The sequence below is a fragment of the Chionomys nivalis genome, chromosome 20, assembly GCF_950005125.1.
Source record: "Chionomys nivalis chromosome 20, mChiNiv1.1, whole genome shotgun sequence".
NCBI classification, from domain to species: domain Eukaryota; kingdom Metazoa; phylum Chordata; class Mammalia; order Rodentia; family Cricetidae; genus Chionomys; species Chionomys nivalis.
Window position 1 is genome coordinate 5,941,441 of NC_080105.1, and position 26,964 is coordinate 5,968,404.

Genomic DNA, 26,964 nt, shown 5'->3' on the forward strand with positions numbered 1-26,964 from the left:
GGCGGTCAGGGGTAAGCCAGCCACAGAGCTGGAATACTACTCAGTCGTAAAAAGGAAGGCACACCTGACCGCGCTCCGTGGTGGGTGGAGTCTGAAAAGCATGAAAATGAGTGACAGCCAGCAGACCCAAAGACCCCGCCCACAGAAAAAGGTCAGCGCAGTCAAATCCACAGACTAGAGGGGTGCCAGGTGCTGGAGAGCCTACTGGTAGGGATGGGGATTTGGGGGAATACTTTAGGGTTACGTGGTGGTAACGAATATACTGAAAAGCCTTATTCGTTTTGTTTTGAGACAAGGTCTCATGAAGCCCAGGCTTGTCCGCCTGCATCTCTCTACGTAGTCGAGGATGACCTAAGTTCCTGATCCTCTGTTTCCTTCTCCAGTGCTGGGACGATGGGTGAGCGTCAGAACAACCGTCTCCAGACAGCTTTAAAAGCCCCTGCAGTTGGGTTGAGGAGGAATCTCCGTGGTAGAGAGCCATGTGTGAGGTGCTCGGTTCCATGCCTAGCAATGCTGGCCGCACACTGACCAGGCGTGCACGGAGCAGTGAGTTCGAGCCGAGCACCAGGTAAATTCGGTCGCTGCGGCACCTGTCATCACAGAACACTGGAAGTGGGAGAAGGGGAATCAGAAGTTCAGAGTCACCTGCAGCTACATAGTAAACTGGAAGCCAGCCTACACTAGACCCTGTCCAAAAAAAATTCTAAAAATAAATAGGTTAAAAAAAAACATTTTTCTTAAAGATGGAGTCTTGAGGAATTGTTTCAAGGTGAGCGCCCCGCCCGAAGGCCCCGCTATGTGGCCTCAGCTTCAAGTCTCGGAGCCTCGCTTTGGGAGCTGCTGAAGAACGTTTCTCGAAGTTGCCAAACGCTCAGGACCCGAGGGGCGGAGCCATCCGGGAGTCAGCTGACCGACAGATCCAATGGCGTTCGGGGGCGGGCCCGGAGGACTGGGGCGGGGCCGGGGGCGGGGCCTCCCGCAGGGACAGTCAGCGATGGATGAGCCGAGCCTCCTGCGGCGCCGCGGGCTCCAGGTGAGTCTTGGCGGGAGGGCAGGCGCGCGGGCAGTGCCTTCGGGGCGGGGAAACTGAGGCAAGGAGTGAGGAAGGCCGGGGAGCCTCAGGTTGCGCCCTTTCCCACCTGCTGCCCAGAGGTGATGGGAAGGGAGGGGTCTCCGTTAGATAGATGGGGAAACTGAGGATGGGCCTCTGGCGTGAGGAGAAGGAGCTCCAGGGTCCCCGCACCACTGCCGCCGGAGGGCGCCGAGCTCCCGGGCGTGCAGTTTCTGAGGTGGACAGAGCCCAGCCGCCGGCCAGTGTCGCCGCTAGCAGCTAGTCCCCTGCCTCCGGTCCTTTCCACAGATGAGGAAACTGAGACCCTTGCTAGGGAAGCCACCCCCACGAGGCTGCACGCCTGGGACTCAATCTCTCCAGGGTCACAATTCTGTGTGACGACGAAGGACCTGCAGGGTGTGTGAGTGTGGTGGCTTCTCCGAGCCCGGTTCCCGTTTTACCGCATTTGCGCCACCGGGAAGTAAGGACGAATGCAAGTCCAGGGCACTCAGGTTATGAGACTGTGGGAAACGACACCTCTGGCCTCTCCGGGCCTCAGTTTGTCCATCCGTAACATCTGCAAAACTCACAAAGGTTTGCCTCGTTGGTTCTGAGGCTGGGACCACACGCCTAAGTGGTCAACAGGTTTGCGGTGGGGAGCCGCTCACCACAGATGACCCTGCATCTATTGAGCGCCTGCTGCGTGCGAAGCCTCAGTTGCATTAGACCTGAGGCAGGCGCAGGCTGCCCTGACGGAGGGAGGCTGGGCACAGGGCAGGGGAGTTTGGGGAAGTGAAGCTTAAGTAAAACTGCTCAGAGGGGGCAGTGGGGCGGGTGCCCGGGGCAGTGGGGCGGGTCCCCGGGAGCGAGCCTAGCTGCCCAGACCCGGGCGGAAAGGCGGGAGTGGGGGCGGGGTTGATGTGCGGCGAGTGTCGCCCAGGCCCCAGTTAGATGCGAGCCCGCCCTCGGCCTCTTAAAATAGAGACGCCGCCTCCGGGTGAGCAAATGGGGGCGCGGCTGACGTCAACAAGCAGGACCTGTTCCACTTGGGGGGATAAATTTTTCCAGATGATAGGTCCCAGGTTACAGACGGGGAAACTGAGGCCCGTAGAAGTATAGCGGTTCTCAGGGTCAGGAGACCATGGGTGGGCTTCTGGGAGTGGAGGGGTGTGCAGGAGGGAGCAGGAGAGGAGCGACTCAAAGGCCCAGGGCCGCAGGGCCTGGAGAGGCTTGCTCTGAAGTTGGGCAGTCAGGCGTGGTGGGGCACACCTTTAATCCCAGACCTGGGGGCGGGGCTAAGGCGGAAGGGCCATGAAGTTCAAGGACAGCCTAGGCTCCACCAGAGCCTGTCTTGAAAAACCCAAACAGCAAAATGATTCCGAAAAACCCATTTCTCAGTTAGAGCTGGATTCGAAGGATAGGGCTGAGCGGGGCCAGCGAGAAGGCTCCAAGGGTAAAGGCGCTTGCGACCAACCCTGACGACCTGAGTTCAATCTCTGGAATGATCTTCCACATTCGCTGAGGCACACCGGTACAAACAGTAAATAAGCACACGTGAGTGTAAAAACGGACAAACAGCCGGGTGGTGGTGGCGCACGCATTTAATCCCAATGGGACAGTGGGGAGCCATGACAGGTCCTGGAGTGGGGATGGCCTGCTAACAGGAGACAGGAAGGCTTAGCGGACACTGGAATAAAAGCCAGAGTAGGGTAGTGTCGACAATCCTATTTTAGAACCCCAAGTTCCAGCCCGGGTTAGAATAAGTTCTAGGCTAGTCTGCACTACTGTGCTACAAGGAGGTGCCCTCTGTAAATTGACATCTCTAAGAAAACAGATGTGGTTTCAGGCCTTTTCTTGCCTTTGGAGTCTTCTCTGACTCCTTTAACTGGCTAGTGCCTCAGCCAATCAACAGGGCAGGCTGCCTGTGTTTGGAAGCTGAACCCTGCTAAGGGCAGAGGCTCCATTCTTAAGTGCTGGAGGAAGCCCCTCTGATAGCCAAGGCTGGCCCTGAACTAATGGTCTTGACTCCACCTCCTAAGTGCTCTCCACCAGGCCTGGTTGATGGCGCTGGGGTAGCTGGAAGGCAGGCAATGTTCTCTCCTGTCACAGGATAGCCCATATGGGGGTGCCTGCTTCCCCCACCCAGGTTTACTTAGCCTAAGTTGGATCTTTATTAATGATAATGGCATATGCCTATCACCCCAGGAGTTGGGAAGCTGAGGCAGGAGGATAGCCGGGACTCCAGAGCCAAAACCCTGTGAGATGGACTCTGAGGTCCCAGTGGGCCCCAAACCCTAGTCTTTCTGCACAGCTTGCAGTGGTCACTTTTCTCAGTTATAAAATGGGTGGCCCTAAACTCCGTGTAGACTACTTACCTTGGCTCCTGCGCTCCATGACCAGCTCGGGTTCCTACAAACTGTGTGATCTGTAGGCCAGGACTGAAACGTGGGGACAGCACTCCGATCCACGAGGAACCCCTAATCACAGATTTAAAGGGCAGACTCAGTTGGGGCTCAGTTGGTAGAGTGCTTGCCCAGTGCGCCTTAAGCCCTTGGCTCCACCCCCAGCACTCTTAAACCACGCGGAGTACACGCCAACCTAGCAGTCAGGAGGTGGAGACCGGAGGATCAGGAGTTCAAGGCCAGCCTGGGCTACGAGCTACAAGAGAGGGATTCTGTCTCAACAACAAAACAAAACAGTGAGAGCCCCATAGTGACACCTTCCTGTGATTTCGGCTGTCTGGAGGCTGAGGCAGGAGGATGGCGAGTTTCAGGCCATCAGCCTGCGCTGCAGAGAGAGGCCCCAAGAAAAATAAACAACAGCCAGTAGCGGGGCGTCCGTGTGGGTGTTGCCGCGGGAGCAGATGGCGAGGGGGCCGTGAAAGCAGATGGCGCGGGGACTTGTGGGCCCACTTCCGGGATGCTTTCCGGGGCCTGGCAGCACCCCGCGCCCCGCCTGGAGTACTTTTGTGTGTTGGGGACGCGTTTATACTACTCGCCGTCGCTGATGATGCCAGCGCGCGGTTCTGTGAGACCTGCTGCTTTCTAAATGAGTTAACTGGGGCACAGAGAGGTTGGGCAGTTGATGGACGCCACACAGTAGCATCCCCAGATAGGAAGAAAACGGCCATGATTGGGGGGTACCAGGCTGGAGCTCCAAGTTTTAATTCTTTTTCTGGCTTTTTAGTGGGGGAGCTGGTGTAAGACACATACCTTCATGAGTGGACGAGACAGAGAGGAGACCGTAAGCCCTAGCACAGCAGAAGCCCATCCCTTCTGCCTGCCAATCCCCGGCCGCCCAGTGGTCCAGCGCCTGGCAGTTTCCGCCCCCCTCCAATTGGCTGTGGGGACGGATGATGTCACTGGTTTCCATGACAAACACCCGCCTAGGGACGTGGGTAGCCTGGAGCCCACCATTGTAAAAATAGTCCGTGTCCCCAAAGTGACCGCCTCAGTGAGTTTGTCTCTTGAGTTGGGGGCATCTGGAGAGCCCATTTCCCAGCTTTCCCACCCTGTCTCCGTGCCTCAGTTTCCCAACCTGTACAGTAGATGCTTGGTAAATGAGACACGACATGGGCAGTTTCTGCTTGGGCGGGGCTGGATTAAACAGTGACGGGAGTCAGAGCAGCCGACAGTGATGTCCCCCGGTTGCTGGTGCAGCCTCCTGACGCTAAACCCTCATCCCAACTGGGAAACCACGGCATGGTATCTCTAAAGCATCGCAAGGCCTGCACGGAAGTCAGGGGAAACCTCCCTGATGCAGTTGGTGGTGCAAGCCTGTCCTTTCAGCAGTTGAGAAGCTGAGGCAGGAGAATCACCATGAATTTCAAGCCACCCTGGGCTACATACAGAGAGTACTTTGAAAACAAAGCCAGGGTCGGCTACTTGGCTCAGCCAGTCAAGCCGCCTGTGGCGGCATTTGGCAGCCTGGCTCCTTCTCTGGGATCCACACTGGAAAAGAAAAACCCATTCTTGCAAGTTGTCACAAATGTGCCATGACACAAATACTCATGCAGATTTTCCATGTGTATGTGCTCCAGTGGACCCCAAGGCCAGGGTTCTCTTGCCTTCTGTGTACTACAGGCAGCCAATTTTTTGTTTGTTTTTCGGAAATAGGGTTTCTTTTTTTTTTTAAGATTTATTTATTAATTATGTATACAGCATTCTGTCTGCATGGATGTCTGCAGGTCAAAAGAGGGCACCAGATCTCATTACAGATGGTTGTGAGCCACCATGTGGTTGCTGAGAATTGAACTCAGGACCTTTGGAAGAGCAGCCCGTGCTCTTAACCACTGAGCCATCTCTCCAGCCCCGGAAACAGGGTTTCTCTGTGTGAACTTGGCTGTCCTGGAACCCACTCTGTAGACCAGGCTGGCCTCAGATTCGCCTGCCTCTGCCTCCCGAGTGCTGGGATTAAAGGCGTGCACCACCACCACCTGGCTATCTTTTTTTTTTTTAAACTATTTATCTTTATTTTCTATGTATTGGTGTTTTGCCTGCACGCATGTCTGTGTGATGAAGGCAGATCTCCTGGACCTGGAGTTACAGGCAGTTGTGAGCTGTCATGTGGGTGCTGGGAATTGAACTCAGGTCCTCTGGAAGAACAGGCAGTGTTTTTAACCGCTGAGCCGTCTTTCCTGCCCTCACTTATCTTTTGTGTGTGCGTGCGCACAAACACTTGTGAAGGTCTGAGGACAACTAACGAAAGCCGGTTCACTCCTTCCTGTGTGGGTCCTGGGGATTGAACTCAGGTGGTCAGGCGGGCAGGCACCCTTACCCACTGAGCCATCCTGCTGGCCCATCTATATTTTAAATAGTCTCCTCCCCCGCCCCGCTGGCAGGGCCAGGCTTGGGAGCCAGGTGAGCAGTACTCAGGTGAGAGTAAGGCCTAAGTTGCTCACAGCGTGGAGGCTGCCTTTGGTGTGGGCGAGGCGTGTGGCGTGAGCAGGTCTCAACATGACTGACATTGCTGTGTAGTGGGGGGAGACTTCCTGGGTTGACCCCACTTTCTGTGTCTCATTTCAGAAGGAGCTGAGTCTTCCACGCCGGGGGCGCGGGTGAGTAATTTATTCAGTGATTAGTATAACCACAACATTGCCTTTTCTTTTGCCATTTTCATGTGTGTGTGCGTGCACGCACGAGTGTGTTTGTGTGTGTGTGCACTCACAAAACAAAAACCAAACAAAAAAAATGGTCTTCCACCTGATGTTTGAGGCAGGGTCTCTCAGTCAAATCCAGAGCTCAGCAGTGTGCTCTAGAGAGTTGCCAGCTCCACTTTCCCAGGCTGGGTCACTGGTGGGTTCTAGGGATCCGAGCTCTGTTCCTCACCATGAACAACCATCCCTCCAACCACTGGGCCTCTCCCCAGCCTCTTCCTCCTTTCTTATAAAAGAATCCCTCTCAGTTTGGGATCCAGCCTAAGCACAGCATCATGGCACCTCCCTGTGAGAGGCACCTGAGCCACACGAGACCCTGCCTTATGTGTGTGTGTGTGTGTATTCTCTGCAGAGTTTAAGTCCACTGTTGCAGATTCTAAGGTCACCGGCTCTCCAGATTGCTCAATGGGTAAGGCATTTGTTATAGTGCTCGGCACCCAAAGCAATCCCCAAGTTGTCTTTGGACCTCCAAGTGTGTGCAGAGACACTAAATAAATAAATGTAGAAAAAGCAAAAGGGGATTGGAGAGATAGCTCAGTGGTTAGGTGCTCTGGTTGTTCTTCCAGAGGACCTGGGTTCAGTTCCCAGCAATCACAAGGCAGCTCACAACTGTCTGTAACGCCAGTGCCAGGGAATCTGACACCTTCACACCAATGATTTAAATAAATTATTTAAAAGAAAAAAGAAAAAGATTTAATTCTTAGCACTGAGGAAAAAGTTATGAAATATTACCTCTAGCCCAAGTACATTGGAATGGGCTTGTGTACCCCAGTGAGACTCGCTTCCTTTCAGCGCCCGCCAACAGAATCTGTGGGGCTGGCATCATCTGGGGAGATCCGCAGCGCAAAGAACATTTTGTTCTGTGTGTCCTGGGTTTACAGATGGGGTGGGGCTTACCTCCTGTTCACTGAGAGCAAACAGCTCTGGACACCCCACCTTTGCAGGCTGCGTGTGCTTCAATTGGGGTCTAAGAAGCTCCGTGTCTTTTTGTGCTGGGCACCCTCCCTGTTGGGAAGCAGACTGTTTAGTCCTCGGTCTCGGGGAATGTGTGTGCTCAGGGAAATTAAACAGAAAGAGACAGGCGGTGGGTTTTCATTTGGAGGAGGTGAGGCTTGATCTTGGAGAGGACGAGCGGTGAGGAGGGAGTCACTGTGGGGACAATAGCCTTCTAGAGGGAACGGCGTGGGCAAAGGCACTGGGGTGGTATCTGGCAGTGGAGGGGGAGCTGGCTGAGGTAGAGGAGGAGACATGGGTTCTGAACGAAGCCTCAATGACCCCAAGTCATACGCACTATGGCTATGCTGGGGCGGGGTCGGACCTTGCCCTGAGTGCGCTTTGTGGGACCGGGGGAGGAGCGCAGTGAACCGATCTCGAGGGTGAAGTGAGGGCCAGAGTCCTCGGGAAGTTGCCAACCCTACATCACCCGTGCTATGTGTGTCTCCGCCGAGGGCTGTCAGGGACCAGGTCTGTGGGAGAGCGGCGATGGGAAGCGACAAGCCAAAGCGATCCGGGTGAGGGGGGTCGCGGTCCGCCGGGCCCAGGTCGCCTTCCCTTCCGACCCATGGCTGGGCGGACTGAATGTCCCAGGACCAGGCCAAGGAGGTTAGGACTGCAGCCCCCAACACCCCTTACTCCCCTACCCCCGCAATAGAGTGCTGGTCCCGCTGGCTCCTTTGCGCACGCACGCCCTCGGTCTCCTGGTGCTCAGGCCCGCCCCACCGTGAGAGGCTCCGCCTCTGTCCCCACCCCCAACTCAGTTCTTTGGTGTCCCGCCTCCAAGAGCCCGTCCAGCGGCCACGCCCACCCAGAGGCCCCGCCTCGAGTCCTGCAAATTGCTTTAATACGCCCCGCCCATCGAACACATTGTGAGCCCCCCCCCCTTCCCGCCCCACCGACCACAAGTCATACCCAGCTTTGCGACACTAGGACCGCCCTCTTTAGAATACGCGGTTCTCCACGGAAGCCCCACTCTACATCCCATAGCTCCACCCCGCACCCCATGGCCTTGCCTACACAACAGATGTCCCGCCCCACTCCCATACCACGGCCCCCAGAAGCCGGGCTCGGTACCCATAGCCCCTCCCATGACCCCTCCTCCAACCCGCAGGCCCACCCACAGCTGTAGCCCCGCCCCTGCCAGCTCTGGGGGCCTTTAGTCCGGCGGGTCAACTTCTCCGTCCCGCCAATGGTCCCACCCCTCAGCCCACCTGCTGTCCCGCCCCGGCCCCGCCCCTCGACCTGTGGCCCCGCCCCCGATAGCCGCCGGTGCGAGCGTCCCTCAACCCGTAGTCCCCGCGCGTTTGCTCGCACCCGGTACCACCGGGCGTCGGTTCGCGCGGTGCCGCCATGAAGTCCCGCAGGGAGAAATTGCTGATCCCGGCGCTGACGCTCGAGTGAGTACCGAGGCCCGAGCCCCGCGGTGCGGCCCCCGGGAGCCCGCGGGGGTCACGCCGGGTCGCCGCGGGGTCACCGCCCGCCTCTGTCTTGCAGTCTGTCGCCGAGCAGCCAGAGCCCATGCTTGCTGAGCCCCGGCAGCCCGTGCAGCCCGTGCAGCCCGTCGCTGGGCCTGCAGCCCTGGAGGTGAGTGGCGCCGCCCCGCTCGCGCTCCCTCCGCTCGGGCCTTCACACCCCTGACTACCCGAGGCCTCAGCGTCAGTCCCTCCCCGACCCCGGACCCCCTGGGAGCGCCCAGCTGAGGCTGGCGCTGGGCAGGTGTCCAAGGCGACGCCAGAACTTGAGCCCAACAACTTCCCGAGACAGGTGCTGGATTCCCAGGGCCCTGCCAGGTTGTGACCTCGGGACCCGCCGGAAACGCCTCCCTCTGGTCGCACACAAGCCCAAATAGGCCGCACTAGACCGAAAAGAAACAGTTCACCGACTGGGGGCCGACTCTGCCCTGACCATGTTTCCCAGCTGGGGAAACTGAGGCTCAAAGACAGGCCTGTTCTGAGGCCATAAGCGGGGCCAGCTTGGCCACCACACCCTACCCTCGGTGACTGCTGGGCTTCAGAGGCTTACCCCTCCGAATGGCAAGAGCCTTAACTTCCTGGGGAGTCGTTACATCTTACTATGAATGAGCACACCCTGTAAATTCTGAATGGGGAATACACAGAACACTAAATTCCAGACAATGAGTGGGGTCACTCGGCAAACACTGTCTAGGCACCGGCCGGCACGCCCGGTAAAAAGCCGGTAGGTGTGAACTAGAATAACATCTCCCTCAGAGGCTTCTCAGTTGGCCGGAGGAGGCGGCTGGGGAATGGCTGACTAATGACGAATGAGCTGTGTTCTGGCGCTGACCCCCGGGGAGGTGAGGTTGACAGGGTTAGATGAAGGTTAGCCCCAGGCGGCTGGGACCGGGTGGGGTGGAGAATGGAGGCCGTGGGGGTCTAGAACTGGTGGGAGCTAGTGTGCTGGTCCTGTTTGCCCAGGGGAGGCAGGGACTGCCGTCACACTTACTGCGGGGCATCATGGGAGGCAGTGTGAGACCAGAGCATCTCTGAGCCCTTGGCTCCAAACCCGGGGAGGGCAGACCAGAGGGAGGGCCCTGGGCTGGGGACGCCTGTGACAGAACAGGTTTTACCTGGAGGAACTGGAGGAGGCTCTATGGGGACCAGGTAGCCACGGTCACCACCAGAGGGCAGCAGAACCACTTCGCCGGAAGTCACACAGGGCCTCAGCTTCCCTCCCTGTACTGGACCCGGATGAATCTAATTTGTCTGGCAACCATTCGTACCTCAGTATGAGCCCTTCTGATCCAGACACGAGAGGAAGAAGGTCCTCCAGTATCCCACGATCCCTAAGGTCCCAGGTCTTTTGCACTTGCCACCACCTGTTCAGAGCTCTGCCCTCTTAGGTTTGAAGGCCTCCATGGCGTCTGACATGGAGACATTTCACGTGTACTCCAACCTTCCATGACCAACTCCCTAAACTGGACCCCATCACGGCTGGTTTCCATGGCTCCACCCCTGAGCCACGCCCCTGGCCCCTCACTGTGGGATCCTAGGCAGGTGCTCCACTCTTGAGGCACACCTCTGGTCCTTGGTTTTTTTTTTTGAGACAGAGGGTTTGATTTGTTTGTTGTTGTTTTGTTTGTTTGTTTGTTTGTTTTTTGCTCAATACAGGGCTTCTTTGTGTAGCTCTGGCTGGCCTTGAACTCACAGAGATCCTCCTGCCTCTGCCTTCCAAGTGCTGGCTGGGATTAAAGGCATGTGCAGCCACCACGTGGTGAGAGATCTTTTTGTTTGTTTGTTTTTAAATATTTATTTATTATGTACACACTGTCTGTGTGTATGCCTGCAGGTCAGAAGAGGGCACCAGACCTCATTACAGATGGTTGTGAGCCACCATGTGGTTGCTGGGAATTGAACTCAAGACCTTTGGAAGAACAGGCAATGCTCTTAACCGCTGGGCCATCTTTCCAGCCCCCAAGAGAGAGAGCGTGGTTTTTTTTTGTTTTCTTTTTTTTTTTTTTTTTCGTACAGTTTAGGTTGCAGGCCAGCCTGACCTCAAACTTTCCATGATCCTCCTGCCTAAGCCTCACTAGTGTTGGTGGGAGGGGTAAACCCTGCTGCGTGCCCATCTTCCTGTGTGATTACTGGGTGTTCATTTCCTCCAGAACTTTGAGACCCTCACAGGCTTGGCCTGAATCTTTCTGCTCACACTGTATGCTCAGGGCAGGTTATATACAGCAGACGTTTATCTGATGCTCTGGTGAATGAATGGGAAGCAGGTGGAGGGCTCTGTTGTCCGTCAGGGCCTAGCACAGATGGAACATAGACTTACCTGTGGGGGACAGGGGCCACATCCTGTGGCATAGGGGAAGAGGCAACAGAATGGCTTGGTCAGAGTAAGAGGCACCTAAGCCTCATTTAACTGCAGCAGCAGCAGAAAGGCAATGCCAAGGTCACAAAGCTGGTCACCGGTGGTATTAGACCCCCGTCCAAGAGCATTGCTGGGAAAGCCCTAGGGAGCAATGGGGTGAGTGTGAGTGGGAGGCTGTGGGTGAGTGTGAGCGGGAGGCTGTGGGTGAGTGTGAGTGGGAGGCTGTGGGTGAGTGTGAGCGGGAGGCTGTGGGTGAGTGTGAGCAGGGAGCTGTGGGTGAGTGTGAGTAGGGAGCTGTGGGGTGAGTGTGAGTGGGAGGCTGTGGGGTGAGTGTGAGCAGGGTGTCCTGTGCACCAACCTCCCCCTCCAGACAGACACTCCGCATTAGCATAGTAAAGTTCTCCAGAGTGGGAAACAGGCCGGGGGAGCATGGACGGGCAGGGTTTAGGGACTAAGGTCAGGGGGATAGCTGTGGCAGAGTATCCCAGGGCACAAGGGTAGGTGGGTGGCTCTTCCTGGACTGGAGGCCTATGAGACCCAGGCCTCTGTCCCCATTTGGGTCCTCAGAGTCAGGAGGCTCTGAGTCTTTTGTGGGGACCTAGACCTGATACCCAGAGCCACAAGTAGCCCGTGTAATACTTTTGTCACACCTGGCCCTCTACCCCTGGGACTCAAAGCACATGTGTGCTGTAGCTCACCCGTTTCTCTCGGGGCTACCATGATGTGGTCCTCAGCGTCCGTTCCTGAAGGAGTTCAACTCCAGTCTTCCCTCTCACCTTCTGTGAAGACAGGTGCGTGCCGCCAATCCCAAGGGTGATAAAGTGCTGAGAACGGGCCCAAGTCTTCTCTCCTACAGCCCTTCTTTGTTTGAAATTATTCTGAATTTCTTCATTTGTTTCCTGTTTATTCTCTCTCCCATCTGAAACCAAAGACCACCCCCCAGGTCACCCCTAGGTGTCCCAGAGGCAGGCAAATGTAGGTGTTCAATAAATGTTTATGAATGAGTGGATATGGATTTGTGCTCTAGTCAGCAAGGGTGGGGACACCTGATGTGGCAATGTCAGGGGGCGACTTGAGAAGAGGGATGGACTGGGGACACCGTAGGCTCCTGTGCCTCCGTTTCTTCTTGTCCCAGATATGGGGGTCTGGGTTTCAAATCCCAGCAAGGCTGGGCTACAAAATGTCTAACGGTTCCCGGAGCCGAGTGCTATCAGAATGACCGCCACTGACTAATTAGGTCCTAGGTGAGAAGGACGGATTCCTTTGGTAACTCAGTGTATGCTACTTACCTTTGGTAATAGCTTTCGTGGCCATGCACGCAGAGTCTGTTGGCACCACGCCACGTTCACCGCAGGGGTTTTACAGATGGGAAAGAAAGGGGCAGCGCTGGGCTGACGCCCCAGGGACAGGGACAGACCCGTCGCAGCAGCACCGGTACCGCCGGCGACCCACCCCGCTACCTGGGCCCTAGCAACGCCCCGCCTCTTCTGGTAAATGCCAAAACAACGCCCGAATGATTGCACGGGGCTTAACGACGCCCCGCCCTCACTGCACAGAGCCCTAGCAACGACCAGGTAACCCCGCCCCTTCTGCTCAGAACCCCAGCAACATTCTGCTCTTGCTGCTGAGGTCCTACACACATCCTAGAGCCCCTTTCCCGGGTACCTAGAGCCATGGCAACGGCCTGCCGGTGTTGCTGAGGTCCATAGTAACGCCCCGCCCTTGCTACGCAGAGCCCTAGCAACAGACAGGTAACCACGCCCCCTCCGTTCAGACTATTAGTAAAGTCTTGCCTGTGATGCTGGGGTTCATAGCAACGTCCACATTCGCTCCAGAACCCTAGCAACGCCCCGGCCATCCGTAAAGGCCCTCGCGTTGCCGGGCGCCACATGCGGGTTCTAGCTACGCTCCCTCCCAGCGCTTCCGGCAGAGCCATAGAAGCGAAGGCTCTCTAGGGGCGGGCCCTGGCAACGCCCCGCCCCGCCGCCATCCTCCATAGCGACGCCACGCCCCTCATGTTCCGCCCCTTGACTGGGCGGGGCTCCCGGCAGCGCTTCCTTCTTGCGGGCCGCGCGCGCTCCTGTTAGCCCGCGGCCGCCGGGCCGCTCCGCCGGGCTCAGGCCGAATCCGGCCGATCCGGCCGAGGCCCCGGCGGGCGAGGGGCGGCAGAATGTCGGACCCTAGCTACTGGACGGCGGTGGCGGCTCCCGGACACCGCAGCCGCTTGGCCAAGGGTGCGCTGCTACAGCGTTCCAAAAGGTAGGGGAAGCTCGGAGTGTTGGGTCCAGCTAGGGACGCCCGGGATTCGAACCCGAACTTGGGGCTGCGCAAAGCGAGGAATTTGAGAATGAAGCGGTCTGTACTGAGCGCTCAGCGGAAACGGCGCAGATGCAAATACTCATGGCCCAGGCTGACGAGTGGGTGGCGGGTCTGCAGTCAAGGCATGTCTGTCTTCTCCTCGGCCCAGGCCCTCCACGTCAAGGTACAGGCCAAGTGAGAGGTGATTCCTCATCCAGACCCAGGCACAATTGCAGCTTAGCTATCACCATGCTGTGTGACCCCAGGGAGTCACCCAGCATCTCTGTGCTTGGATTTCTCTGTGTTAGGTTTAGATAGGCAAAGTCTGGGTTGTAAGGACCCTAAGTATTGGATCCAAAGCTTCGGTTGTTCCCGGAGATACTATGGTGCCCTGCTTGGTTTACGGGCCTATTAGAACTGGCATACAAGGAGATGTGTAAACAGTCCTTTAACGTGTGCTCAGGTGGGATGATCCCAGGATCCCAGGTTGTTTTCAAGGCAAGGCCTGTAAGCATGAGGGAGAGGAGCCAACCAATCTCATTGGCCTCCCTGCAGGACGTGGGGGCAGCTGGAGGCAGAGAGGGTGTGGCTCCCTGTGTGTCGTGTGCAGAGGGAGGGGGGCGCAGGAAGTCCTGCAGGGACCTTTGGGTTCCGCTTCTGCACCCACACCTCAGCCCAAGGGGCAATTCCTCCTACTTTTGATATCCGCAGCCCTGCTTCCCCAAGTGGGGAGCAGGCACAGTTGGTGGGTCCCCCAACTCAGGGCCGATTACTACTTAACTGAGTCTGGGGGTGGGGCCTCCGGCCTCAGGCTCTGAGAGCCTGGGTCCCTCTTATGTTGCTTTCACAAGGTGAAAGGTTCTGTGAACCTTCTGGGTGTCCCGATGGGGAAACAGAGGCTTCCACATCAGCATCCAAGCTGGGCCCAACTCCCTGCCACACTCCTGCTGCTCAGCCTGCAAGCTGTGCCCCTCGTCACCCCAAACCCTCCCTGCCTCAAGGCCCCGCCTGTTGCTCCCTCTCTGACACTTCTGCAGAGCTGCGTTGGTGGAGGGCTGTGTGGGCTGCTCTCCTTGTCGTCTGTCAGAGCTGCTGTTGCTGGGTGACTGTAGGGGGCTGGGAGGAGGGCAAGAACCTAGTGTCTCCAGCTCTGCAGAGGTGGAGGCCAGGCTCAGGGCCCAGAGACGGGCTGGGGGTCAGGACGGGTGGCCCAAGCAGACATGGCATCAGAGGTTAAACACGGACAACCAGCCTGAGAGTCACATGCTGACTTTGGCTTTGTGTTGTATGTAGCCCACGCTGGCCTGTGATGCAGAGAGAATTTGGGATCCTGGGAAGGTGGGAGCAAGCAGCTTTAGGGACAGAGGGGTACCTGCTTCCCACAGCCATGGCTCAGGAGCATGGCCTGTCTCCCCGGCCTGACTCTCAGAGTGCCTGGCAGGGGTCATGGCATAAGATGCATGGCCAAGGCTGGGAAGTGTGTCAGTGTGTCCTGGTCATGTGCCAATGTCTCCATGAAACTGGATGGGCTTCCCACCATGTCATCAATGGACCAATGATGGAAGGAGACCGGAACAGGCTGTGCCCCGTGTGTTGTCCCAGGACGTCAGCCATTGGGTCACCCTCTGAGTCCCAAGGCCAGCCTTTGCTGAGTGAGACTCTTGACTCAAAAATAAGAGATGTTTGAGCCGGGCAAGTTGGCACACACCTTTAATCCCAACACTCAAGGGGCAGAGGCAAGCAGGTGGATCTCTGTGAGCTTGAGGCCAGCCTGGTCTACAGAGCACATTCGAGGACAGTCAGGGCTGTCTCATTTTGAAAAACAAAAAAGGGATGTTTGCTTAGGGATGACCCCAGTGGGTCTTAGAACCCCCCTGCTAAAAACCCTTAAAGGGACCTATGCAGGAGTGGTAGCGGTTGGTCTCACCCAACTTGCAGCCATCCTGAGCGCACTGCAGCTGGCTGCACAGCGGGGTGCATTGGTCCCTGCTCCCTCAAGGCTGCCCTCTAACCTGTCACCCCTCCACAGCTGCCGCAGTGGCAACCGAAAGAGCCTCGTTGTGGGGACACCCTCACCCACTGTCTCCAGGCCGCTGTCACCGTTGTCTGTCCCAACAGGTGAGTGGGGAGATCCAGGCGGGTGGCCGGGTCCTGAGTCCCAGCTCCACCCTGACTCAGTCCCTGCTCCCACCAGCAGGTAACAGCCCCTTGGACAGTCCTCGGAACTGGGCCGCAGCAGGTGTCAGCTTCCCCTTTGCCCGGAGGTGAGTGCCTGGCCTCCTCACAGAGCTGTACCCTCACAGGGCCAGACCTGCCCCTTATTGATGTTTCCCCCTCTTTTGACCCCTTCCTGCCCGGTTCTGGTGATCTTTCCCTGTGGCTTCTGCCCTGGCAAACACATGGCCTTCCATAGCCACCTCTCTCACGGTGACAGGTAATTCGCAGTCCTGTGAAGGACAGGGGGCTGCAGCCTACTCAGAAATCGCTAACTCGCTACCAGCCTCGCTGTTCACTAACCAAGAGCTAACATGTGTGCCCAGGGCCTTCAGTTTCACCAAGTATTGAGCGAGCACCCTGCGTCTGGGGGCTGAAGCCTCTCCTTTGGGGTGTCCTTGGGTTGTTGGGGGCCGGATCCTGACAACCAAAGCCTCGGTGGCACCTGCATCAGGAAGGGAGGGCTTCCTGGAGGACGATACCCTGGGCCTGGCTGCCTGCTGGCTCCTTGATCCAGAAAATGGGAATCCGCCAGCACAGCCTGCTGCAAATGGCTGCCAGACTGTCTTTCCATCCGCCCCTGTCCCTCTCCAGGGCTGATGGCAGGAGATGGTCGCTTGCTTCTCTCCCGTCCTCCGGCTATGGAACCAACACTCCCAGCTCCACCGTGTCGGTACTGACAGCTGCTCTGGGCAGGTGGATGGGGGTAGACTGGGGCGGACACACGCCCTTTTATGGCATGGCATGTGGGGCGCGGAGTGGGCTGGAGCCTTAGGCGGTCCTTGGCAGGGGGCGATCCTGGGGTGCTGAGTCCAGCCGTGACCCTGACCTTCTTCGTACCAGTCGAGCTCGTCTTCCCGGGAGCGTCTCCACCAGCTTCCCTTCCAGCCCACAGCAGACGAGCTGCGCTTCCTGTCCAAGCACTTCCGCAGCTCAGAGAGCGTGGTGGAAGAGGATGGAGGCCGTTCCCCGCGCCTGCGCCCACGCTCACGCAGCCTCAGGTAGGCTTGGGCTAGGGCCCCTCCACCCGTCAGGCCCCTTGGTGTCCCTCACCCCCGTGTCTTGCTTTCAGCCCTGGACGCACATCTGGAACCTTCGACAACGAGATTGTGATGATGAACCACGTATACCGGGAGCGCTTCCCCAAGGTGTGCTGCAGGCCTCTTTGCCCTAGCTGCCACCCTTTACCCGCCGGCTCCACTAGCCAGGCCCGCCCCCTATCACTCATCAGAGCCCCGCCCACCCACAAGGCCATGCCCCTCCTGTCAGTCACCCCAGCCCTGCTCACTGACTGACCTGTCTCTCTGCTGTCCTCCACCAGCCCCACACCCTGTCACACCCTGACTACGGTCCCGCCCCCTGACTGGCTCACCTTCAGTCAGCCGTCGGGCCCCGCCCCCATTTGGTCCCCTTGTCCTTTACCCCCCACCCCGACTCTGCTCCTGCCATTCACCCCCACCCTTCCGCAGGCCACTGCGCAGATGGAGGGTCGGCTGCAGGACTTCCTGGCGGCATTTGCTCCTGGCAACCGCCTGGCCCTGGCAGACGGTGTCCTGGGCTTCATCCACCACCAGATTGTGGAGCTGGCACGGGACTGCCTAGCCAAGTCGGGCGAGGCCCTGGTCACCTCCCGCTATTTCCTGGAGATGCAGGACAAGCTGGAGCGGCTGCTGCAGGATGTGCGTTGGGGCGGGGCCCAGCAAGTGGTAACGCCTTTGGGGGGCGGGGTTTGCAGAATCCCCGAAGCTCCCTATCGGAATGTGGGTGCCTTCCGCCCACTTGTGGGCGGGGCCTCACCAGGTGTCCCCGCCCGCAGGCTCATGAGCGGTCGGACAGCACGGAGGTTGGCTTCATCGTGCAGCTGGTCCGCAAGCTGCTCATCATCATCTCCAGGCCAGCGCGGCTGCTCGAGTGTCTGGTGAGCCTCCGCGGGCGTCCTGGGGCTCGGGGACCCCTGAGTGTGTGTGTGTGGGGTCCTCACAGCCTCTCCTGTGCAGGAATTCGACCCCGAGGAGTTCTACCATCTGCTGGAGGCCGCAGAGGGCCAGGCCCGCGAGGACCAGGGTGTGAAGACTGATCTGCCACGCTACATCATCCGCCAGCTGGGACTGGCCAAGGACCCTCTGGAAGGTGGGGTGGGGGGTCCCTGTGGCTCTGGGTCTGAACTCCACTCTGCTTCCCCGAGACATTGACCCTGTCACCGTGGGGTAATGCGTACTGAGACTAACTAGGGCCTGCTGACTGCCAGTTCCTGGAGCAGGAAAGTACTGGGGGCTCCTCTAATTTAGGAACATCTGGAGCACTAAGGGCCCAATCTTTTCTAGAAGATTCTATAGCTCTTGCTTTTGGGCTACATAGCGAAATTCTATTTAAAAGAAAATCTTACCTTTTTTTGACAGAGATTCAGCCCCTGAATGACCTTAATGAAGACCAGTCCCCAGCTCCTGGATACCCTGAGGTGAGTTACAAGCTAAGGTAGTCATGTTTTTACCTTGTCCTGAGTGGCTGGAAGAGGGGGTGAGTTTGAAGTGTGTGTCTAATAAACAGGTGTGATCTTAGGGGTGGGGCTGTGGTGGGACCGCCCGGTCATAGAGGTTCCCACACGGGCTGAGCTGGGGTCTTGAAGCATATGTATGAGTTTGCCAGGAAGCAGGCTCTGTTTAAGATTAAATAAATAAACAAATAAATAAATAAATAAAGTAGCCATGGTGGTGGCACACGCCTTTAATCCCAGCACTTGGGAGGCAGAGGCAGGCGGATCTCTGTATACAGAGTGAGTTCCAGGACAGGCTCTAAAACTACAGAGAAACCCTGTCACAAAGAAAGAAAAGAAAAAAAAAACTAAAAAACTTGCACACTGGTTTGACAAGTTTAGACAGAGAGGAAGTAGTAGCGGTCAGTGAGACAACCCCTTAGGCTTGGGAACAGATTTGCAGTGGGCGACTCTGAGCTTACCCCTTGTGTAGAGCCGTGGCCTGGGCGGCCCATCCCGGAGGAAGCCCTGTGAGAGCGACTTTGAGACTGTCAAGCTCATCAGCAATGGAGCCTATGGGTGAGTCCTGGGTCGGCTGGTGCGGCGTGGGCCTTGGTACCATAGCTACTAGCTTCCCACTCCTGTGCACAGGGCCGTCTACCTGGTGCGCCACCGGGACACGCGGCAGCGCTTCGCCATCAAGAAGATCAATAAGCAGAATCTGATCCTGCGCAACCAGATCCAGCAGGTGTTCGTGGAACGGGACATCCTCACCTTCGCTGAGAACCCCTTCGTGGTTGGCATGTTCTGCTCCTTTGAGACTCGCCGCCACCTCTGCATGGTCATGGAGTATGTGGAAGGTGCGGCCCGGTGCACAACTGCCGAGATCCAGAGAGGAATGAGTGTGGTCCTGGAGGGCTCAGGAGGGCAGCAAGGCAGGGAGGGGAGCGTTAGCAGGTAAGAAGATCTCTGGGCGGGAAAGAGCAGGCAGTTAGGCACCAGTTGTGTGCAGAGGGCCATATTAGAGCTCAACCCTGCAGTGCAGAGCCTGGAGACACCCCCCCTCCCCCCATGATGACTTAAGCATCCTGGGCGGGTCCCAAGCCTGACCCGAGTCCCTGGTGCAGGCGGTGACTGCGCCACACTCCTGAAGAACATGGGCCCACTGCCTGTGGACATGGCGCGCATGTACTTCGCGGAGACGGTGCTGGCGCTGGAGTATCTGCACAACTACGGTATCGTGCATCGCGACCTCAAGCCAGACAAGTGAGTGTCCTGGGGCGCGGCTCTGAGCTGGGTTGGGGCTTAGGGCGGGGCTCTGAGTTGGGCTGTGTCATTAAGGGTGAGTTGGGGCCTCAGGGGCTGCTTAACTAAACCTTAGCTTCAAAGACCCTGCTGATAGAAAGGCAGGGCCAATGCGCACATTGAGCACCTCCCCATGCAGAGGTAAGGGTCACTCAGTGCCGTCTGTATGTAAAGCAGGAATCACTGGTGTCTCGGCTGTTTGCTCAGTGGAGCTGTGAGCAGAAGTGTTCAGATCCTGGGGTTTGCACCTGCTGTCTGTCTCGGTGCTTGTTCTGTGTAGCTGACACAGTAGTTACAGACATGCAGAGAAACCGCATGAATGAAGAGCTGTGTGTGCAGAAAATGAGCCTCCAGGGGCTGTGGTTCTAAGCGGGAGATGCATTTACTCGGTGCATAAACTAAAGGTCACGGTGGGACATGGCGGCACACAGCTGACATCCTGGTACTTAGGAGACGGCAGCAGGGGTTCAGGAGTTAAGGCTAGCCTGAGCTACCTCATGAGAAAACTGGAAGTGTGCACAGTGGGACTCAGCGGTCCTGGCGAGCACCCCGCCTGAGTGGCCCTGCCCTGCCCACAGCCTGCTTATCACCTCCCTTGGCCACATCAAGCTGACGGACTTTGGCCTGTCCAAGATTGGCCTCATGAGCATGGCCACCAACCTGTACGAAGGTCACATCGAGAAGGATGCCCGAGAGTTTGTGGACAAACAGGTGCGACCCAACCCGACCCAGGGGCAAGACTAAAAAAAAAAACCTATCTCCCAAACTCCCCCAGACTGGCCCCCACTTCCCCATCCTGTACAGGTGTGTGGAACGCCCGAATACATTGCACCGGAGGTGATCTTCCGCCAGGGCTATGGGAAGCCAGTGGACTGGTGGGCTATGGGTGTCATCCTGTATGAGTTCCTGGTGGGCTGTGTGCCGTTCTTCGGGGACACGCCTGAGGAGCTGTTTGGACAGGTGGTCAGTGGTACGTCTTTTTTTTTTTTTTTTAGACGGTTTCTCTGTGTAACAGCCTTGGCTGTCCTGGAACTAGCTCTTGCAGATCAGGTTAGCCTCAAACTCACAGAGATCCACCTGCCTCTGCCTCTCAAGTGCTGGGATTAAAGGCATGCGCCACCGCCCTGTCAGTAGTACATCTTAAACGAAGGCTGGAGAGGTGGCTCAGAGGTTAAGATCACTGACTGCTCTTTCAGGGGTTCTGAGTTCAATTCCCAGCAGCCACACGGTGACTCACAACCATCTATAATGAGATCTGGTGGCATACATGGAGGCTGAATGTTGTATACACAATAAATAAATCTTTTTTTTTTTTTTTTTTTTTTTTTTTAAGAAAAAAAGGCTCTCATACTGGGAGGGGAACTGACCACAGTGCTAACAGCACTTGGAGGGACTTGTTAGAAGGTTCTAGAAAGGGCATCCTGTGATTCCTCCCACCTTTCTCAGATGAGATCATGTGGCCAGAGGGAGATGAGGCACTGCCCGCCGATGCCCAGGATCTCATCACGAGGCTTCTGCGCCAGAGCCCCATGGACAGGCTGGGAACTGGTGAGCCATTGACTGGGGACGGGGGCTGCCCACCAGGACAGAGCACATAGGACTAACCAGAGACTTGTGTAAGACTCTGAAGGAAGTAACTGGGTCTGTGAGAGGGAGACGGAGTGGGGGGGTCACACAGGCCTGAGCCTGCATGTCTACAGGGGGCACCCATGAGGTGAAGCAGCACCCTTTCTTCCTGGCCCTGGACTGGGCAGGGCTTCTGAGACACAAGGCAGAGTTTGTCCCACAACTTGAAGCTGAGGATGACACCAGCTACTTTGACAGTGAGTAGCTCGGGGATGCAGACCGGTGCCTCACACCCCATCCACCCTGTCTTTGCCCCTCCCCCATCCTGTCTGTCTCCTCTTGAATGCAGCTCAGTGTTGACATGCCACATTTTAGATGCATGAAGTCCTAGCTATGGACACATAGCTTTTGGGGACACAGTAGGGTCTGCTCTGAGGTTCCTGTGCTGGCTGGCCTTCTTCCTGACTGAGTATCACAGCACAGCTCTGGGCCGCTCAGGTCCTCCAGCCACTCCAGCTTTTCCTTCACTCCCACAGCACGCTCTGAACGCTACCGCCACTTGGGCTCTGAGGACGATGAGACAAATGACGAGGAGTCTTCCACGGAGATCCCCCAGTTTTCCTCCTGTTCCCACCGCTTCAGCAAGGTGGGGCTGGGCAGCAGAAACCTATGTTCCTGAGTCTGTCTTGTTTGGTTGGTGTTCTGAGACGGGCTCACCCCGCTGCAGACCCTCCTGCCACAGCCTCCCAGTGCTGGGGTGACTGGTGTGTGCCGCCAGTTCCCCTATTATAGCCACTAAAAACACCCAACACCCCACAGGTTTACAGCAGCTCCGAGTTCCTGGCTGTGCAGCCTAACCCCACCGTAGCTGAAAGGAGTTTCAGTGAGGACCGGGAGGAAGGATGGGAGCGGAGCATCGAAGGTGACAGCGGCCGCCGGCTGAGCACTGACCTCCGGTAGGTGGGCTGAGAAGCTAGGAAGAATCAGATCACAAAATCTGACGTCATGGAAGCTTCCTGTTGGCCCAATAGAAAAGAACGAGATGTAGGCCTATGCCTTGGTACATCACACTGCTGTGTTCCATGGTGCAGCTTAGCCTGGGCTCCCATGGCCCCTGCTACCCAGGGTACACTTGGCTAGCAACTGTGTTCATCCCTTGCGTTTCAGACTTAACAGAGGCAGTGTTGGCTAGAGGGTAGGATTGGAAACTGTGTTCTTAGGGTTGAGTAGGACTTCTCCAAGTGTGGCTGAGTGGCATGGGCTTCTCCGTTAAACAGGCTGCGGTCCTGGACATGCGCCTCCTCCTCTCTATCCGATCGGGGTCCCAGCCCGTCTCTCCTAAGCACCATCAGCTTGGACACGATGCCCAAATTTGCCTTCTCGTCTGAAGATGAGGGAGCAAGTGCAGGGCTTGCTGACCCCAAGAAGCCTGTCTTCATTCTAGGGGAGTCTGACCCCCCACCCCCGACCACCCCCGTGACACCCAAGCCCTGCAATCTTTCTGGTAGGTGGACCTCAGGAGAGTTCAGACTGGGGGCTATTTGAGGTGGATTTTGAAACAGGAATAGAGATCATGCTTTTATAGTAAGACAGGCCTGGGCACTGCCAGAAGCTGCCATCTAGCTTCACACAGTTGGGGTGAGATGAAGAGGGTCAGGCTCACCCCGTTTGTCCCCCCAGCTGATACAGCTGTCCTCAGCCATGCCCGCCTTCGAAGTAACAGCACCGGCGCCCGGCACTCGACTCCTCGGCCCCTTGATGCTGGCAGAGGCCGCCGCCTTGGAGGCTCAAGAGATGCTGGGCCTGAGAAGCCCCGGGTCTCCCCTGCCTCTGGCGGGGGTGGGGGCCGAGTGCCTAAGTCGGCCTCTGTATCTGCCCTGTCCCTCATCGTCACGGCAGGTAACGTGTCCGACCCTCACCGCTGGGCTGGGGAGGTTCTGGAACTGGGCTCGTGCACTGGCTCCAGGTTGGGGGCTTGTGACCCCCGTGGGAAAAGTGTCCCTGCTGCCCCCCACAGACGATGGAAGCGGGGGTCCCCTCATGAGCCCCCTGTCGCCGCGCTCGCTGTCCTCCAACCCCTCCTCCCGAGACTCCTCACCCAGCCGGGACCCGTCACCCGTGTGTGGCAGCCTGCGGCCTCCCATCGTCATCCACAGCTCAGGCAAGAAGTACGGCTTCAGCCTGCGCGCCATTCGCGTCTACATGGGTGACAGCGATGTGTACACAGTGCACCATGTGGTTTGGGTGAGTGTGCATCCTACTGACTTGGCTTGATTCTTGACAAACCCCTCCAGAACTCCACTGTGGGTCCCAGCTGTGGGAACCAGCGTGCTCTCTGTCCCTGAGTGAACCCCGCCCTACTCTATAACTAGGGGAAACTGCGGCCTTGACTTAAGAGAACTAGGCTCAGGTTCCACAGGGGCCTGCGGGTGCAGCTTGGGGTGCCTGACCCCTTGTTCTGTGTCGGCAGAGCGTGGAGGAGGGCAGCCCTGCGCAGGAGGCTGGGCTGCGCGCCGGTGACCTCATCACGCACATCAACGGGGAGTCGGTCCTGGGCCTGGTGCACATGGATGTGGTGGAGCTGCTGCTGAAGGTGCGACCCATGGGTCCCTCGCCCACCCGCATGTGACCACTTCGCACCGCAGCAGCGCCACCCCGTAGCTGCCGTCCCCGGGAGGTTCTCGCTCTCTGGTGACTGGTGTCCCTCCCGCAGAGCGGTAACAAGATTTCCCTACGTACCACCGCCCTGGAGAACACCTCCATCAAGGTGGGGCCTGCGCGGAAGAACGTGACCAAGGGCCGCATGGCCCGCAGGAGCAAGCGCAGCCGCCGACGCGAGACCCAGGATCGGTGAGCCAGGCGGGCAGTGGGGCCCCAGCTTCCTCGGCCTCCCTGGCCTCCCTCACTGTCACCATGCATGTCCCCAGGCGGAAGTCTCTGTTTAAGAAGATCTCCAAGCCGTCTTCTGTGCTCCACACCAGCCGTAGCTTCTCCTCAGGCCTCCACCACTCCCTGTCCTCCAGCGAGAGCCTCCCTGGATCGCCTACGCACAGCCTGTCCCCCAGCCCCACCACCCCCTGCCGCAGCCCTGCGCCGGATGCCCCCACAGGTGGGTGCGCTTACAGCCAGGGTGGCTGTTTATAAGGCAGATGTAACAGCCGCCTGGGAGCTGGTGTCCTTCATCTCAGATGAAGAGTTCCAGGCCATTCTGGTGTACATAGCAAATCCCAGCCTAGTTTCGGCTTCATGAGACGCTGCATGGGAATGTGAATTATAGGCATATGTGTAATAGGAATCAGCAGGGGGCCCAGGTGTGTGCTTGAGCTGAGGGGCTGGCATAACGGCCTCATACTGATGGTCCACATTATTTAAGGTCAGACACAGCTTTAAGGAAGGGCCAGGGCTAGGGTTAAGAGGAGACAGAGAAGGCTCCTAGGAGGAGGGGGGTAAATGAGCCCTGACTTTGATGGAGGAGTAGATGGTAACAGTGGAGGTTTGGGTTCCCATTAGTTTGGTTAGTCCAGGCTCCACCACCAGGAGGAGGACACTGACCAGTTCCTGTTGCCCACAGACACAACATCCCCACCCAGTGTATCCCCAAGTTCCAGCAGCCCTGCCTCTCCTGCCACTGGCCACACCCGTCCCAGCTCACTACATGGCCTGGCAGCCAAGCTCGGGCCACCTCGTCAAAAGAGCGGCCGCCGCAAATCCACCAGCAGTATCCCACCATCCCCATTGGCCTGCCCGCCAGTGCCCACGCCCCCACCACGCTCGCCATCGCCACTACCTGGGCACATCCCCGTACCTGCGCGGTCCCCTAGGCTCCGCAGGGGTCAGTCGGCCGACAAGCTGGGCCTGGGCACCAGTGAAAGGCTGGATGGGGATGGAGGCCGGCGTGGCCGCGGGGCTGAGGCCGAGCTGGTTGTCATGAGGAGGCTGCACCTCTCTGAGCGCCGGGACTCCTTCAAAAAGCAGGAGGCCGTGCAGGAAGTGAGCTTCGATGAGGAGCCAGGACCACCTAGGGCGGTGCCCAAGATCGCTGTTCAGGGTGCAGAGGCCGCTCCTGGAACCCCAGGGCCAGCTGTGAAAGACTGACCACCACCCCTGCTGCCGTTCCTCAAGGAGTTGTCATTCCCACAAACACCTGCATGGGGTGCGGCCATCAGCCGGGGACACACGCCAGGAGGGTGCTCCCCACCCAGGAAGTGCTGGGGTGGGGGTGCCTGTGACTGTAAATAGCAAGCCCTCCTACTAATTTATTACTTTTTATAAGCAATAGCCAAGCTGGCCGCCCTGGCGGAGGCGGCTGTGCAGCCTGCAGAGCCTGTTCTGTGGGCCAAGATGGAGCACTCTGGGCAACTGTGTTTTCTAGTTTGTCCAAGTATCGGTGTATGTTGTGTGCGTGCCCTTCCCAGTCCCAACCCAAGACCCACTCCAGGGAACACAGGCCTGTCCTGGCCCAGTTTGGACCGGACATGACGCATGCTTGTGACTCCAGAGCTAGGGAGGCTGAAAGGGGGCCACTAGGTCCGTATGGTCTGCATTCTTCCTGTGATCAACCAGCCTCAGACTGTCAGGCTACATCTGGCTCAGCTCCTGCATGCTTCAGCTTAGAGCAAGTGTGGGAACAGGGGGCTGAATGGTGAATAATTCTCTAGATTGAGGTGAAACAGCCTGTGCCCTCTAGAGGAGGCGAAGTCGAGCTGGGAGAGAAGTGCTCTGTGCCCGGGCTGCTGTGTTTACAAGACTAACCCCAGTGCTCCTGGGTTCCCCCAGCTATGTGATGCAAGCAGCTGAGGTCTCAGAGCTTTGTTCCACAATGGCGGAGTGAGATTCTTGGCCCTGCTGTCAGCTTGGTCATGAGGGAGCCCAAGTTATCCCCTGTGATGCTGTGCAACCCAGCAGGCAACCAGTAGGCAGCCAGTGATGTAGTCTGCCCACTCTGAGGGGTGGGGGTGGGGGATTCCTAGGCACTCAAACTTGCTCTGCACCCTCCCTGACTCCCAGCCAGCACTGCCTGCTGAAGGGGAGCCCAAGGCTATGCATGGCTAGCCCCCCCACCATCCTGGGGCTGGCATTGAATAAAAGCCCATGAAGACATCAAGCCTTGTATGTGCTTTTGTGAGTAAGCGGGCAGAGTATGGGGAAACTGTTGGCTCAGTATCTGAGGTGGTTTTGCGGGAGTCTGCTTAAACACTTAATCCAAGCCAGGCTGCATCCCAGCATCTAGGAGACTGGGTTCTGGACCAGCCAGAGCAATGGGGCAAAAATTCCATCTCTAAGATAAAACTAAAGAAAATAAAGTGTTTCCAGGCATGACAGTATGGACCTGTAAAACACGGATGACTGAGCATGAGGGTCAGGGCTCAAATGCACCTGGGCTTAGAACAAGACTGCCTCAAAAGGTAAGAGCTGGAGCGGATGGATAGCTGGGTGGTTAGATCACCCACGTGGTGGCTCACAACTAGCCACTGTTGTCCAGTTCCGGGGTATCTAATGTCCTCTTCTTACTTCCACTCGCACCAGGTACTCGTGGTGCAGACACACATGCAAGCAAAACGCCCAGGCACAGGATAAAAATGGGAACAAAAGAAAACAAAGCTGGGCAGTAGTGGCGCACATCTTTAACCCCAGGCAGAGGCAGGCGGATCTCTTAAGTTTGAGGCCAGCCTGGTCTACAGGGCGAGTTTCAGGACAGCCAGAGCTACAGAGATAAGCCCTGTCTCGGAAAACAAAACATAACAAAAAGTTAAAAAAAAAAAAAAAAGCATGGTAGCATTCGCCTCTAATTGTAGCATAGTCTACACAGTGAGACCATTTCCAAAAAATGTAATTTAATCGTTCAATTAGCAAGTAAGTTCATCTGTCTATATTTTCTCTTAAAGTATATTTAATTTATATGTGCACCATTTGCGTGCAAATCCCAGTCCCAGAAACACCAGAAGAGGGCGTCGGGTCCTCCAATTACAAGCGGCTGGTATTTACTTGGGTGTAAGGAACTGAGACCGGGTACTTTGAAAGAGCAGCGAGCACCTAACCGCTGAAACCTCGCTGCAACCCCCTGCCTCTATTTTCTAC

The 26,964-nt window shown here is 57.3% G+C and overlaps 1 protein-coding gene across 19 annotated transcripts; it reads left to right on the forward strand.

Annotated features, from left to right (window-relative positions):
* The first annotated feature begins 974 nt into the window (after positions 1-974).
* Mast3 (microtubule associated serine/threonine kinase 3) lies at positions 975-25,982 on the forward strand. Of its 19 annotated transcripts, XM_057752930.1 has the most exons (30): positions 6,076-6,107; positions 6,559-6,615; positions 7,664-8,599; positions 8,697-8,786; positions 15,358-15,446; positions 15,523-15,592; positions 15,742-15,762; positions 16,137-16,215; positions 16,386-16,543; positions 16,615-16,690; positions 17,012-17,221; positions 17,359-17,460; positions 17,540-17,672; positions 17,942-18,000; positions 18,509-18,594; positions 18,667-18,875; positions 19,143-19,281; positions 19,899-20,031; positions 20,125-20,290; positions 20,767-20,868; positions 21,021-21,143; positions 21,423-21,532; positions 21,706-21,842; positions 22,164-22,390; positions 22,567-22,785; positions 22,904-23,130; positions 23,357-23,479; positions 23,600-23,736; positions 23,814-23,995; positions 24,458-25,982. In XM_057752930.1, exons 3-30 carry the CDS (start codon positions 8,553-8,555, stop codon positions 24,979-24,981), a joined length of 3,978 nt encoding a protein of 1,325 aa, XP_057608913.1. In that variant the 5' UTR covers positions 6,076-6,107; positions 6,559-6,615; positions 7,664-8,552; the 3' UTR covers positions 24,982-25,982. The 19 variants fall into 19 exon arrangements, with proteins under 19 accessions (XP_057608919.1, XP_057608922.1, XP_057608924.1 ...); XM_057752925.1 differs by lacking the exons at positions 6,559-6,615; positions 7,664-8,599 and adding an exon at positions 994-1,033; XM_057752926.1 differs by lacking the exons at positions 6,559-6,615; positions 7,664-8,599 and adding an exon at positions 994-1,033 and having other exon boundaries at positions 15,526-15,592.
* Positions 25,983-26,964: the final 982 nt, after the last annotated feature.

Excerpts from the sequence above, each read along its gene's own strand:
- Mast3 (XM_057752925.1), top strand. The coding sequence starts at position 995 with ATGGATGAGCCGAGCCTCCTGCGGCGCCGCGGGCTCCAG. Across the intron at positions 23,737-23,813 it reads CGACGCGAGACCCAGGATCG|GCGGAAGTCTCTGTTTAAGA; the intron begins GTGAGCCAGGCG and ends GCATGTCCCCAG. Across the intron at positions 23,996-24,457 it reads TGCGCCGGATGCCCCCACAG|ACACAACATCCCCACCCAGT; the intron begins GTGGGTGCGCTT and ends TGTTGCCCACAG.